This window comes from Natator depressus, chromosome 1, assembly GCF_965152275.1.
Source record: "Natator depressus isolate rNatDep1 chromosome 1, rNatDep2.hap1, whole genome shotgun sequence".
NCBI classification, from domain to species: domain Eukaryota; kingdom Metazoa; phylum Chordata; order Testudines; family Cheloniidae; genus Natator; species Natator depressus.
Window position 1 is genome coordinate 105,928,003 of NC_134234.1, and position 16,271 is coordinate 105,944,273.

The window sequence follows — 16,271 nt, forward strand, 5'->3', positions numbered from 1 at the left end:
CTATTAGAACACTACAGAGGATAAGAACTTCAACTTTTGACTGTCTCTTTGCTAATCTGAGGACAAGTGGAAAATCTCTAGACAAATTAGAGGATTGGGCCAAAAGAAATCTGATGAGGTTCAACAAGGAGAAGTGCAGAGTCCTGCACTTAGGACAGAAGAATCCCATGCACCGCTACAGACTAAGGACCGAATGGCTAGGGAGCAGTTCTGCAGAAAAGGACCTAGGGGTTACAGTGGACGAGAAGCTGGATATAAGTCAACAGTGTGCCCTTGTTGCCAAGAAGGCTAACAGCATTTTGGGCTGTATAAGTAGGGGCATTGCCAGCAGATCGAGGGACGTGATCATTCCCCTCTATTCGACATTGGTGAGGCCTCATCTGGAGTACTGTGTCCAGTTTTGGGACCCACACAACAAGAAGGATGTGGAAAAATTGGAAAGCGTCCAGCAGAGGGCAACAAAAATGATTAGGGGATGGAACACATGACTTATGAGGAGAGACTGAGGGAACTGAGATTGTTTAGTCTGCAGAAGAGAAGAATGAGGGGGGATTTGATAGCTTCTTTTCGCTACCTGAAAGGGGGTTCCAAAGAGGATGGATCTAGACTGTTCTCAGTGGTAGCAGATGACAGAACAAGGAGTAATGGTCTCAAGTTGCCATGGGGGAGGTTTAGGTTGGATATTAGGAAAAACTTTTTCACTAGGAGGGTGGTGAAGTACTGGAATGCATTACCTAGGGAGGTAGTGGAATCTCCTTTCTTTGAGGTTTTTAAGGTCAGGCTTGACAAAGCCCTGGCTGGGATGATTTAGTTGGGGATTGGTCCTACTTTGAGCAGGGGGTTGGACTAGATGACCTCCTGAGGTCCCATCCAACCCTGATATTCTATGATTCTATGATTGTGCATATACTGGCTAATGTCTGTAATCATAGACTATGAGCCAGTTTGTCTTTTATGTGGTGTTCATGATTATTTAATATCCAGATTATTTAATGATAATATTATTTCCTAATAATGCCTCTATTAGGAATTAACATTTATCTGGAGTGTCCACTCCAGTAGGGATAACAGAGCATGTAAATAATGTAATGTATAAAACTGAGACAAAAAATGAAACAGTGGCCTTTTTCTCCCTTCCCTCCTTTCTGCAGTGGAGAACGTGGTTCTGGGAAAACTGAAGCCTGCAAACAAATAGTGAAGCACCTGACATGCAGATCCAGTTCCAGCAGGTGTACCTTTGATTCAAAGGTAAAACATGTAAGTAGCATTTTGAGCTGTTTCAGAATATAGCATCAATATATATTTTGACCAAGGAAAGAGATCTTTACTTAGAGGGAAATTGTGAATTCCACAGGCATACTTACATAGGGCATGATCCTGCCCTAGCTATTGAAATATTTTAGGTGCTTTGTTGATCTAAAGGTGAAGGAGGCCTGGAATTACTTCAAGTCAAAGTTGCAAAAACTATCAGAAGTCTGCATCTCAAGAAAGGGGAAAAAATTCATAGGCAGGAGTTGTAGACCAAGATGGATGAGCAAGCATCTTAGAGAGGTGAAGAAGAAGAAGAAGAAAAAGCAGAAAGCCTACAAGGAGTGCTAGATGGGAGGGATTAGCAAGGAAAGCTATCTTACTGAGGTCAGAATATGTAGGGATAAAGTGAGAAAGGCCAAAAGCCATGTAGCGTTGGACCTTGCAAAGGGAATTAAAACCAATAGTAAAAGGTTCTATTGCTATATAAATAAGAAGAAAACAAAGAAAGAAGTGGGACCGCTAAACACTGAGGATGGAGTGGAGGTTAAGGATAGTCTAGGCATGGCCCAATATCTAAACAAATACTTTGCCTCAGTCTTTAATGAGGCTAATGAGGAGCTTAGGGATAATGGTAGGACAACAATTGGGAAGGAGGATATGGAGGTAGATATTACCACATCCGAAGTAAAAGCCAAACTTGAACAGCTTAATGGGACTAAATCAGGGGGCCCAGATAATCTTCATCCAAGAATATTAAAGGAACTGGCACATGAAATTGCAAGCCCATTAGCAAAAATGTTTAATGGATCTGTAAACTCAGGGGTTGTACCGTATGACTGGAGAATTACTAACATAGTTCCTATTTTTAAGAAAGGGAAAAAAAGTGATCTGGGTAACTACAGGCCGGTTAGTTTAACATCTGTAGTATGGAAGGTCTTGGAAAAATTTTTGAAGGAGAAAGTAGTTAAGGACATTGAGGTCAATGGTAATTGGGACAAAATACAACATGGTTTTACAAAAGGTAGATCATGTCAAACCAACCTGATCTCCTTCTTTGAGAAGGTAACAGATTTTTTAGACAAAGGAAATGCAGTGGATCTAATTTACCTCGATTTCAGTAAGGTATTTGATATGGTTCCACATGGGGAATTATTAGCTAAATTGGAAAAGATGGAGCTCAATATGGAAATTGAAAAGTGGATAAGGAACTGGTTAAAGGGGAGACTACAACGGGTCACACTGAAAGATGAACTGTCAGGCTGGAAGGAGGTTACTCGTGGAGTTCCTCAGGGATCGGTTTTGGGACCAATCTTATTTAATCTTTTTATTACTGACCTTAGCACAAAAAGCAGGAATGTGCTAATAAAGTTTGCAGATGACACAAAGCTGGGAGGTACTGCCAAAACAGAGAAGGACTGGGATATCATACAGGAAGATCTGGATGACCTTGTAAACTGGAGTAATAGTAATAGGATGAAATTTAATAGTGAAAAGTGCAAGGTCATGCATTTAGGGATTAATAACAAGAATTTTTGTTATAAACTGGGGACGCATCACTTGGAAGTAACAGAGGAGGAGAGGGACCTCGGAGTATTGGTTGATCACAGGATGACTATGAGCTGCCAATGTGATATGGACATGAAAAAAAGCTAATGCGGTCTTGGGATGCATCAGGCGAGGTATTTCCAGTAGAGATAAGAAGGTGTTAGTACCATTATACAAGGCACTGGTGAGACCTCATCTGGAATATTGTGTGCAGTTCTGGTCTCCCATGTTTAAGAAAGATGAATTCAAACTGGAACAGGTACAGAGAAGGGTCTACTAGGATGATCCGTGGAATGGAAAACCTGTCTTATGAAAGGAGACTCAAGGAGCTTGGCTTGTTTAGCCTAACCAAAAGAAGGCTAAGAGGAGATATGATTGCTCTCTATAAATATATCAGAGGGATAAATACCACAGAGGGAGAAGAATTATTTAAGCTCAGTACCAATGTGGACACAAGAACAAATGGATATAAACTTGCCATCAGGAAGTTTAGACTTGAAATTAGCCAAAGGTTTCTAACCATCAGAGGAGTGAAGTTCTGGAACAGCCTTCCAAGGGAAGCAGTAGGGGCAAAAGACATATCTGGCTTCAAGACTAAGCTTGATAAATTTATGGAGGGGATGGTATGATGGGATAGCCTAATTTTGGCAATTAATTGATCTTCAACTATCAGTGGTAGATATGCCCAATGGCCTGTGATGGGATGTTAGATGGTTTGGGATCTGAGTTACTATAGAGAATTATTTCCTGGGTGTCTGGCTGGTGAGTCTTGCCCACATGTGGAAGCCAGCTTTGCTAATATGGTTTTTGGTCATTTTGATTTTCATCCTTGCTTCTACATATAGGAAATGTCTATAGTACAGTGCTCTCCCTTAAAAACATTTCTATTGCCTTTGATAACTAAGTAAGGTTACATCTGTGTCTGTGGTGTTCCTTATATGCAGTATTGCTGTAGCATTGTTGGTCCCAGTACATTAGAGAGAGAATGTGAGTGAGGTAATATCTTTTATTGGACCAACTTCTGTCGGTGAGAGAGACAAGCTTTCAAGCTTCCTCACCCACCTTCTCCCTCCTGGTATTCCTTCTGGCAAGTATAAAAAATACTGCGGTATCTGAAGTAATCTTATAGGAGACAAAATTGGAAAGTTTTAAGGGAAATCACTGTGTCTTGGTGATACATACAGTACTATCATTACTATTCTCTAACAAAAACAACAAGGAGTCCGGTGGCACCTTAAAGACTAATAGGTATATTTGAGCATAAGCTTGCGTGGGTAAAAACCTCACTGAAGTTTGAAGTGCAACTCACACAAATAGACAACCCTTCCATTAGTGATTATTTGGAAACAGGAAAGCATGGGAACTGGCCACTTCTGTCCAACAGCAGAATCTATTTCTGTGACAGTAAATACTAAATCCAAAGTTTTCATTCAGCTGGACAGCACAACTCACCTATCATACTGTTACAGCAGGAACACAGATGGTTAAAGTTCAGATGGACACTCCAGTCTAAACCATTCTTTTTTGGACTTTTATAACTGTTTCCAAAAGCTGCCTACTATATTGACCAATATTGTTTCATTGTTTACGTATACTCCCCCCATTTGTCTGTCTGTATCCATCTGTTGACTCTTCTCTTACACTGTAAACTATTTGCACCAGGGACTGTTCTGTGTTTTTACTGTGCCTAGCACAATGGGATCCTGGACCATGATGAGGGCTCCTATGTGCTATGGGAATACAAATAAGAACAGTCATAGTAATAATATTTGAAATGTTTTAATCTGCAGTCCATGCAGTCGTTTCTGATTTCTGAATGTTCTGCTTTTAAAAAACTTGTCAGTCTCTCCCTCGCTCACCACCACCACTTAAACTGAGCTCAAACTGTCATTGTTTTGGAACACAAACTTGTCATATGCATAATCTTCAATAAAAATGAGATCTTTGCTAATTTTGGGGGGGGGGGTTGCAATAGCATTTGAAACTGACACACAGGTTATTCAAAACGCACTATTTTCTTTCTGAAATATTCATGCTGCATTCTAGATAGAGAAACACTGGCCAAGTACAACTGACACAAATAGACAACCCCTCCATCAGTGATTATTTGCAAACGAGAAGCTACAGATGTGCAGATACATATCTTGTACATTCACATGCCGATGAGTTAGGATCCTACTGATGTCTGGTTATTGGAAAACACACCTACATTCATGACAGGTTTCAGAGTAACAGCCGTGTTAGTCTGTATTCGCAAAAAGAAAAGGAGTACTTGTGGCACCTTAGAGACTAACCAATTTATTTGAGCATGAGCTTTCGTGAGCTACAGCACGAAAGCTCATGCTCAAATAAATTGGTTAGTCTCTAAGGTGCCACAAGTACTCCTTTTCTTTTTACACCTACATTCATGTTTCAATAGTTGTGTATTGAAATCTGATTACATTGAAATAAGCACAACTGAATTTACTTCAGGCATTATACATTCAAACAAAGCCACAGTCTGGAAATTCAAATATTAAAGTTTTCAGAGCAGTGTTTACTTTATTGCATTGCACTGTTATCACACAGAGAGGTCTGAATCACTGGCAATACTTTTTAAAATACATGCTTTAATATAGATAATCGATGAAACTGTGTTAATGTTAGAGAGGGAACTGTAACTTTTCAGTTTTGTGCATTTAAATTCTCCTGTTTGATGTTGTACTAGCATAGTTATATACAAGTAACAAAGCCTTAGTTCATTATGTTAAACACAATGGGTCAAATCTAAAGCTGGTGTACATCAGAATAACTCCACTGACTTCAGTGGACCTACACTGATTTGCTCCACCTGAGGACCTGGCCCATAAATCCTCCTCCTGTATTTTAACTCAGTTATGATTTCAAAATCAAGATCAGATCTTCTATGGCTTTTCCTTTCCTACAGTTCAGATTAAATAAATAAGAAGAACTGGAGGACTCAGAGAATAAGTAACTGGGAAAATGACCAGCATGGTTCCGTGACTACGGAACAGGAATAGGAGTCAGGAAACTTGGGTTCCGCTCCTGACTCTGACACTGACTTGGTCTCTGTCATTGGGCCAACTTCTGTCAACAATCATGCAGGTGCAATTCAGATCAGTTAAGATGCTTTCCATAAAAAGTAAATGAGCACATACATAGAAGGGCAAATTTGGTTTTTACTTTAATTTACATTTTAGGAAGTACTGGTAAGCATGATGAGCTAAATTCATATGTGCAGCAGCTATGCATAACTCTATTAAAGTCAGTAGAGTTGTATGTCTTTACACAAGTGTGGAATTAGTCTCACTTGGCCAAATTCATCCTTGATGTAATCCTGCTGAAGTTACAGAACTAAATTAGCCAATTTTCTGCTGCCATCTACTGGACAAATAGCTAATTAAATTTCTAATATTTCAAGGATACGTTTTAGTCACTGGTATTTTTAGTAAAAGACATGGACAGGTCATGGGCAGTAAACAAAAATTGATGGCCCGTGACCTGTCCATGACTTGTACTATATACCCCTGACTACTGGCGCTGGGGTGGGGGCGAGCAGCAGCGCACAATGCAGGACACCTGCTGCTGCTGCGGGGACAGGTTGTCGGGGCTGGCAGGCTCCCTACCTGGCTCTGCATGGCTCCCCGGAAGCGGCAACATGTCCCTTGGCTCCTAGACGGAGGCTCGTCCAGTGGAGCTCTGCGCGCTGCCCCCACCCTGAGCACTGGCTCTGGAGCTCCCATTGGCCAGGAACCGTGGCCAGTGGGAGCTGCAGGGGCAGTGCCTGCGAGTGGCGGTAGTGCACAGAGCCCCACTGGCCACGCCTCCGCTTAGGACAGAGCCAAGGGATGTCGCCGCTTTCCCAAGCTAAGCAGTGTCCGGAGTCCTCACCCCCTCCCATATCCAAACTCCTGCTGCTGGTGGTGGGGGGCACGGTGGCCCAAGACTGCCCTTGTAGCAGCCTGTGCGGCTGGCCCAGGGGCTGCCCGAGCTGCTCAGGAGGCCCACAGGCCTGCCGTACTGGCCACTGCAGAAGTCACGCTGGTCACGGAAAGTCATGACTTCCATGACAGACACACAACCTTAGGCATGATTTTCTACAGCCTTGCACTTTTGTGTAGTAAAATAGTAGTAGTGCATTATACCCAAGTTTTCCAAGGTGCAAATGACAATGCAAGGTGCAAATTAGTTCTGAGTCAGGCTCTCCATCTAGTTAAAAAAAAACATACTAAAGGGATGGTTTAGATAATACTTAATCCTGCCATGAGTGCAGGGGACTGGACTAGATGGCCTTTCGAGGTCCCTTCCAGTCCTATGATTCTATGTAACTATATGATATATAGTGACTTAAATTCACAGGGAGTCACACAAATCCTTGCTCAACCAAATGAGAAAATACACTTTTATTGTAAGACTTTTTAACCAAATATATTTTAAAAATGTGTAAAAATGGCACCTGGATTGACCACTGCATGTTATATATATACCAGTCATTTGTTTGTGTGAGAGAAAAGTGAAACTTATTTTCACTCTGCAAAATATATTGTTTAAAAAAATAATTTGCCCAGTAAGTTGGATAAAGGAAATGCATTTATAGAGAGCTGCCAAAAAAAAAAAGCTGAGCTGGATTCATCTGTCTTACACTGGTGTAAATCAGGAGTAACTCTATTTGAAGTCAATAAGCCAGATCCTCTCCCTCACTCCAGCCCCTTTGTGATAGTCTAATGGTGCACAGGGGCCATAAAGCTGCTAGGTTTTCCCATCTGGGGAGGTCCCCAACTGGCACATAGCCAGCATAGCTGGATTCTGTGGTACCCCTATTGCAGCCCCCAAGCAATCATGTCAGGGATGGGAGGGAACATAGCCAGAATGTTACTGCATGGGGAGCCATAGCCTGCTGGTGTTCTTTAGATCATCTCTGAGGCTGCTCTAAAGCATGTCAGGGCCACAACGGGCATGCAGCTAGACTGAGAATCAGGAAGCCACAACCGGCAGATACTGGTACATCAGAGAACCTGACCCAATGGAGTTGTGTTAGTGTAAAACTAGGGTAAGTGACTTTTTATTTCTAGGATGTGGCTCTACCTCCTGATCTCTACCACTGTCTGCCAACAAAGGTTTTTTGCAGTGTTGTTGTAGCCTTGCTGGTGCCAGGATATTATAGAGAGACAAGGTGGGTGAGGTGATATCTTTTATTGGACCAACTTCTGTTGGTGAGAGAGACAAGCTTTCGATCTTACACAGAGCTCTTCTTCAGGTCTGGGAAAGGCACTCAGAGTGTCACAGCTAAACACAAGGATTCTTAAGCATAAGGAGTTAACATATGTTGCAAGAGACCATTCAGGGTGAAGTGGGCAGTTAATATCGCTGCAGTCCTAGGACAAAGGAGTATTAGAGGGTTACAAATTGTTAAAATTAGCCGTAATCTGGTGTCTTTACTGAGTCCATGATTTTTACTGTCTAACAAAGTTATTATTTTAAGCTCCCAGGCTCATCTTTTGAAGATAATGTGCAGGTTTCCTTTGAGCTTGTCTCTTTCACCAACAGAAGTTGGTCCAATAAAAGCTATCACTTCATCCAATTTGTCTCTCTTACAAAGGCTTTGTCCTCTGAGCCCTCCTTATTTCCCTATGAACCTTGGCAAAGAGTTTCAGAAATAAAAGCGCTATATAGGCACACAAATAACTGGCCTGATTTCAAGTACTATTCACCCAACAGTTGCCACTGAAACACATTGAAACTCTTTCCTGTTTACTTCCTGTCATATTGCCACTTCACTACCTTTATATTTTATTGCAGGTAAACTGTATCTTGGAGGCTTTTGGACATGCTAAAACAACCCTGAATGATTTGTCCAGCTGTTTTATAAAATATTTTGAGCTGCAGTTCTGTGAGAAGAAAAAAGTATTAACTGGAGGTAAGTATTATTTATATTATGGTTGCATCTAGAGGACTTCCGCGTCTGAGTCCCATTATGCTAGGCATATAGAAAATGATGGTCCCTGACCCAAAATGTTAATTGTCCAAAAGACCAGACATAATAGGCAGATGAGACAAGTGGAATTGTGGTATGAGGCAAAGAAGACAAAATTATAAAAATAGTAGCATTTGTGTAATTATTAGCCAATCAGTAGCAGGCATCATAAGTACAGAATTAAAAAGAAGCTATCTGTTCTACTTAACCACTAGAGGGCAGATAAACACAAGGAAAATTTGTGGAATACCTCCTATATTTCAAAGGAAACTATATTTCTATATATGTTTATGGTTTAAAAAAATAACATGATCTATTTACTTTTCTAATGAAATTAAAAATAAGTAAAGGATCATTAACGTAGATTACAAGCATTGGTAATTAGGGTTATAGTATGTACTTTAATATCTCCTAAACTAATGGTTCTCAGTCTTTTGCACTGGTGACCCCTTTCACATAGCAAGCCTCTGAGTGCAACACCCCTTATAAATTTAAAAACACATTTTTATATATTTAACACCATTATAAATGCTGGAGGAAAATCGGGGTTTGGGGTGGCGGCTGACAGAGGCACAATTCCCTGAAAAGCTTCTGGAGTGGCACAGCTATGTGGCAAAAGCTACAGTCTAGCTTCTGGGTAAATTAGAGTGAATTGTCCTCATGTTTCCAAAATAATCCATTTTTGTAACATTCCAAATTGGTCTGTGCTTTCAGAGAAGTCCCCTACGTACATTCTCTGGGTATATTTCAGTTCACAGAAATAAGGACAAAAAATCTCATTTGATTTTCTTCTGGAGAGCTCACTGCACCTTTAGTAAAATTAGATGGTTTATTCTTTTCCCTTCATGATGAAAATATCATGGTGTGTGTAACCAAAAGGATTTTTTCTAGTTGGAATATGATACTTATGAAGTAAATTTAAAACTAAGACGAGTAAAGCAAGGTTTTTCATTTATAAATCACTGCAGGATGATTTGAAGAAAGAAGGTGATTTAAACATCAACGTGGACTAAAACCACATTTTGACTTGAGGATGTAAGATTAAAGCTAAAGGTTGTAGAACTCAGGTTTTAAAAATCCTATATTTCATGTATCTTTAATTGAAGTCAATAGAGCTACTCCATGTATAACTAGCACACACAGACACACACACAGAGAAACACACACACCTAGATTAAAATAACATTATTAAGGTTGCAAAGTCAAGCAGTGAGAAGTTAGGAAATGCCAGATTAAGGTTGCCTATGCATTATACAATACAGCCTTTAATTACATGATCTGAGATCAAATATACCAGGCCTTTGTGGCCCCCTGCTCGAGGCCCCAGTGCTCTGCTGCACCCCATGCCAGGAAATAGTTCTCTGAGAGGAAAAGAGCAGCTGGTATTAAATCTCCACACTTGCCTAGAGAGGCATCCCGGGAGCAGCCATTTTGGGAGCCATGGAGATCTGGTCCTCTAGCAGCTAGAAGGCCTAGCAACCAGCACCAGCCAGTCTAGGCCCAGCAGGCCAAAATAAAAGGAGCTGCCTGCTGCTAGCAAGACAGTTCCTGGCTGTAGCCTGCGGAGTGAAGAAGGATGCTTCCTAGGCCGCAGTCAAAGGAACCAGGCCCGGGCAGGGCCTGTTTGTGGCCACAGTTGAGGGCAGGAGTGCAGGAGAAACCCTGCTGGGTTGATTGAGGAAAGGGAATTAAGCTCAGATGGGTACGAAACTATTGTGTTATAATTGGTGCTAAAGGGCAAGGTACTTTTTTTTATTTGAGTTTGTGGTACCCAGGAAGGAGGTTGGACTGTGTGACCCAGCTGAAGGGCTGAGCCACAGAAGACCCGCAGGGCACAGAGGGAGCTGAAGAAAATGGCACCACTGTGCCAGGACACCAGGGGTTGCTCCAAGAAGTGAGTGCAACTCACCAAAATATGGTACCAAAAGCAGGATGCAAGACTGCCTTTCATCAAGGAGGGATCATAATACAAAACAATTCTTACGCCCATCTCAAGCATGAGATCGCCGATATCTCGAATCTGCAGATGAAGCAGCAGCAACAAGTCCAGGAGCATTAGTCTCAGGCTTGGTAGGGAGCCCATTATGACAGTGTCCGGATAGGCCCAGCCATCACAGACACCAAAGGAGAAGAAGTCAGACAGTCCTGCTAATGGGGCAGGTACTGTGGGCAAGAGGGATCTACATGTTGGGTTTGCCCCTGGAGTAACAGAGATAAAAAGAATTATTGGTGGGTGCTGAGTACTGAAGCACCCAGGGGAGGTCTGGATCACAAAGGATGCCTGCTCTCAGGTGCCAGAGACTCTGATGGCTGTTAAAGAGACTGACAAAACACAGTCCCAGAGCTAAGAAGAGTGAAGTCCCAAAGGTAATGTGTTTCATGTGTGGGGAGCTAGAGCATGTAAAGAGACATAATCTGGCAAGGATTTTGAAATGGAAATAGAGAGGACCTCACTATGGGGGTACGAGAAATAATGTAACTCGACAAATCTATCACATGGTTCACTATCCGCGCTGTTTATCAGGGATATGGTGATGCCTCCTTTAGCCACCGGGCAGGAGAGTTTCAGAAGTTTAAAGGGCCTGATGCAGGAGTCTTAACCCAACAAACAAACAAAACATTCAGAAGAACCCCAGCACTTGCAGGGAAGAAAGCAAGGACCCTAGTGTGAGGAAACTTGGGGGAAGGTCCCAAAATTCCCAGGATCCCAGGGAACACGTGGGGCAAGAAAACTAATGAGATGATGGAGAAGTTATTCAGTTTAGAGATGCAAATGTGGACTTTCCTGGTAAAATTATTCAAGCAAAGGATGCAAGCCTAGTAACTAACCAACAGGCAGATAGGGCTAGTAACAGATAGTGAGAGAAATTACTTACTCGGACCTAGATGCAAGGGCTGGCTGAAATGCTCAAAAGGGAGCAGGGTCTTCCTCAGGAAAAAGCCAGAGTTAGCACCTGAGAGGTCCATCAGTTAAGGGTGCAGCTCTAACACTTATAAGGGCAGATGATGGCTAAAATACTCCAGGCTTTGGATGACTGCACATCTGAACAAGGTGTCAAAGGCCAGAAACCACCTGACTGGGATGGACCATCACAGTGGTGGCCAATACATATGAGCAGAGAATCCTGATTTTAGAAGGGAAGCAGGGCTCAAATCAAAAAGAGGCAAAGCAGTAGCATGACTGCGGATAACTGGTTTAGGAAAGCAAATACAGGTTTAAGGCCAGTAGGAGATATGATGATGTCCAAATACAGATCTTCCCTCCCTCCTTTAGCGGTGAGGGCAGTGCGGCTGGAATAGCTATAGAATCAGAGTCCAAGAAATGCCAGGCAAATGGCTATTAGACAGATAAAGGGAAGAGGGAACTAGTTTACAAGACAAGTTCCCAGGAACTGAAACAGGAGGAGCAAGGGCTTGACCTATTGATGGAAGCCTTTTGGAAAGGGCAGCCAGACAGGTTTAATCAACCAGCCAAGGGAAGAAGTGAAAGACACTGAGAATGGGGATAGTGCAGTGCCACATTGAAACAACTGCTACACCGGGAATAGAAGAGAGCAAACAAGCTGTACGACCAACTGTGAGAGATCCAGGCCAACAGCCAGATTCAAGCACTAGTCCCTCCCCAGTCGTGCAGCTACTTTTGGAACTGGGGCTAAAATCGAAGATGGAAAAGGAAGAAAAGAGGTTGCTAAAGGAGCAACTGCAAAGTCTGCAGGTAGCAAATCAGGCTGAGACCTCCCGGCTCCAAGAAGAGCTGGGCAAGGAGGAGCTAAAGGAGAAGCAAGAGAATTTCCAGCAACTACAGATGAGAAGGAAGCTGTTTAGATTGACAGTAGAGCCAAGATCAAGGAGATCCAGCAGAGGAAGGATGAAGAGCTGAAATTTCTGCTGTTTTATAACCTGAAACTGCAACAGGATCTACAGACAGCTACATAGAATGTCTCTAAAGTGCAGGGCTAGCTACAAAGCCAGTGAAAGGAACATGAAGTGGCTCTGAAAGCCCTCCAGGACCAGATGCGGCACTGGAGACCCAGCAGATCAGTTTGCAAGAGTAGAATGTAATGCTCAGCCTGGGGCTTCAGCAGCAACAGAGCGAGAAAGAATTGTTCATGGGAAAATGGGACAACCTCAACACCCAGCTACAAGAATCATTCTGATCCAATAACCAGCTCAACAAATAATCAGTAACAAATTGAGGAACTGAGAGGACAGAGGATGATGACCCAGGAGAGAGCAGGGAGTTGTAATAAGCACACAAGCATGGACATTGAAGTAGAAAGCTTGCTGACAGTTGACCAGGAAGCTTACGTCCCCACAAGGGAGTGGGGTAAGTATTCAAGTACCGCACCATACACCAATACAGAGGCTGTGTCAACCATAGAGGCTGTGGTGATACAGTAGTCTCTGTGGCTACCCAAAAATCCCAACAACTAACAGAGTGCAGAAAATTAGAAGACAAGGTCACTGCAGCTGATAAAGTCAAGGAGGAAGTCATGGCATAACTCAACCTTGTAGAGGGCCAAAATGCACTATTCTTGTAGGAGCTAGAGGAAATAAGCTCTTCAATGGACTGAGGTTCTGGCTCAAGCCATAAAGTGAGAGCAAGAGTCAGCCCACCCGAGGATGAAGGAAGAGGGTGACAAACAACAGCACTTGCTCAAAAGGAATTGAGGGAACTTGATGAAAAGTTAAGACCAGTGATAAAAGAATCAAATTACTAGAAAGTGAGAAGGCAGCCCTCTGGGGGAATTGAGCTCTGGGGAATGTCAGGCACAAGACAAACAGGCTGAGGCAGGACTCAGATCTCTGGAAAGGAAAGCTGCCAGACCAACAAGGGAAAATGACATGCCCAAGAAGGAGCCACAGTGCAAGAAGAGGAGCTGATGCTCCCCCCTGAGACCACAGATTTGGAAACATCAACACACAGCAGTAATCAAATGGGAGCTGAAAGGAAGACTAGCCTATAAGCAAAAGTGAACGTTTCAGGGGAGAACAACAAAAATGATTCTCCAACTGGTAACATCACACACAATGTGATGTGGGTCCAAGAGGCTCAGAAATGGGCTTTCATAAACTCTTTAATGAAGGCCATAGGAAAAAAGATGTGATTTGGTAATAATTAGAAATCCTAAGATGGAATTGAATTGGATAAAAAAGGCTTTGTGTCCAAAGGCTGTGCATGTGAGTGTCTGCCAGAAGGCCATTCCCAAAGAGGCAGAGAAGCCTTCTTGCACAGTGCTGTTGGTTACCGCCAATGCTGTCGGAGGACTAGACTTACAAGACATGCAACTTATTTTGAATGACATACTGAATACTACATGACTTGTAGTATTGTCATATTCACTGATGAGACAAGAAAAATGGTTAAAGGGCTGGCAGACTTCCTTGAGGCAGCCAAACAAGAAATGCCCCCATGCTGGAAGAAATGATCAAAGGAGGTAAATAGGCCAGTAGCCCTATAGAAGATAGTCAATGGGATCATTCTGCTTGAACCCATATAGGCACGGGCAGGTAATGAATTGTACCCAGGGAAGTGCAAAAGTCATGGAAAAAAAGGAAGGGATGTTATCCTTGGACAAGACCAACACCCTGGTTCCTTTCTGCAGGGGGAGGCATGTGACAGGGTGTAGCAGGCCTTTGTGGCCTCCTACTGGAGGCCCTGATGCTCTGCTGTACCTCACCTCAGGAGCCAGTTCTCTGAGAAGAAAAGAGCAGCCAGTATTTGATCTGAAGGCTTGCCTAGAGAGGCATCCTGGGAGCCATTGAGATGTGGTCCTCCAGCCACTAGAAGGGCTAACAACCAGCGGCAGCCAATCAAGGCCTAGCAGGGTGAAATAAAAGGAGCTGCCTGCTGCTCGCAAGACAGTTCCAGGCTGGAACCTGTGGAGTGAGGAAGAATGCTGCTTAAGTGTTGCAGTGTATGCACACCTCGTCCCCCTTTTGGAGTGGATCAGGGTTGTGAGGGCACTATGGTTGCAGTCTACCAGACTGTCCTTGCACTCAAGATAGTGTGGCCCAATGGACAGAGTCCATGTGGCTGCCACCAAAGGGAGGTGGTGGCTGTGGTAGGGGAACACTGGCCCACCCGAATCCACTGGGTCCCAGCTCCGGGCCCTGTCAGTGGCAAGTCCACCCAGTCAGCAGGGATTCTACTGCAACACACTGACTTTACATGGGTGGGAGATACCACTCACTCCGCTTCCCTGGGCCCCTTCCTACTGTGTTTCTTGAAGCTGTAGTCCATATGTTGTTGGGGTCTCCGGGTTCCCTGGCATGGGTAGCTCTCTGGAACTCTGACTTCCACCAATCAACTTTAGGTAGCAGGTCTCCGGTCGAGTCCTTAGGATCTTTGGTTCCTGCAGTCAGGGGCTGTAGCGGCTCTTAGCCTGGAGCCTCCACCAACCATGCTTCCTCCTCAGTGGCCTGCCCAGACTGAGCTGAACTGCTCTCCTTTCTACTAGCACAACAGTTGAAGCATGCCCGGCATTGTATGAGGGGTGGGATTTCCCCCACCCATAGTGTGGGATTAACGCACACCCCATCACACTAGGCCACAGCCAAATCGTAGGGTCTGTTTGTGGCCACAACTGAGGGTAGGGACCCTGCTGAGTTGATTGTGGAAAAAGAATTAAGCCCAGAAGGGTAAAAAAGGGTTTGGACTGTGTGACCTGGCCAGAAGGCCAAATTAGACAAGACTTGCATAGGCTGACTGACAGCCTGAAGGAGGCACCTGGAGCTGAAGAAGATGGCAGCACTGCTGCAGATACCGGGGGGGAGGGGACATGCAAAGAAATGAGTGCAACCGACCACATGATCAAGCCATGCTGTTTTTGTCCACAGGACAAATAATGGAGATGCTCACTGATAAGCAGCTACAGTAACTCCTCACTTAAAGTCGTCCCAGTTAGCGTTGTTTCGTTGTTACGTTGTTGATCACTTAGGGAAGTTACGCAATGCTCCCTTATAACGTTGTTTGGCAGCTGCCTTCTTTGTCCACTGCTTGCAGGAAGAGCAGCCCCTCCTCATGCGGATTAGAACCGGGAGGGGGGGGAGAGCGGCAACTTTCCACCACCCCCATCAGCTACCCTAAATTCCCTGTAAGGTACCGTGGCTGGGGAGCTGCCCATCAGCAGTTCAGGTGGCCCTCCCCCAACTGCCGTGCTGCTCCTGCCGTCTGCCTTCGAGCTGTTCCCTGGAGCTTCCTGCTTGCTGGGGGAGGGCAGGAGAGGGGTGCTGATGTCAGGATGTCCCCCTGCCTCTGCCCCTGGCTCTGTACCCTCTCTCCACAAAGCGGAGGAGGGGGACAGGGCTCCGGGACAGAATGGAGGGAGCTTGCTGGAAGCTGTTGCTTCCTGTCTGCACTGGTTGATCTGCCTAAAAGGGCAACATACTTGTAGTGGCATCACTGTACTTAAAGGGGCAATGCACGTCTCTCACTCATGCATGCACCCCCCAGCACTTTGGAAAGTCAGCACCTGTGCAGCCGTGCATATGCTGTCAG

General features: G+C 44.0%; 1 protein-coding gene across 4 annotated transcripts in view; it reads left to right on the forward strand.

Annotated features, from left to right (window-relative positions):
- MYO16 (myosin XVI) overlaps nt 1–16,271 on the forward strand; it is a 576,974-nt gene that overhangs the window by 337,134 nt on the left and 223,569 nt on the right. For all 4 annotated transcript variants that reach the window (XM_074963511.1, XM_074963520.1, XM_074963529.1 and 1 more), the window contains exons 14-15: nt 1,152–1,257; nt 8,596–8,713. In XM_074963511.1, coding sequence (XP_074819612.1) covers nt 1,152–1,257; nt 8,596–8,713 — 224 coding nt within the window. The remainder of the gene's footprint in view (nt 1–1,151; nt 1,258–8,595; nt 8,714–16,271) is intronic.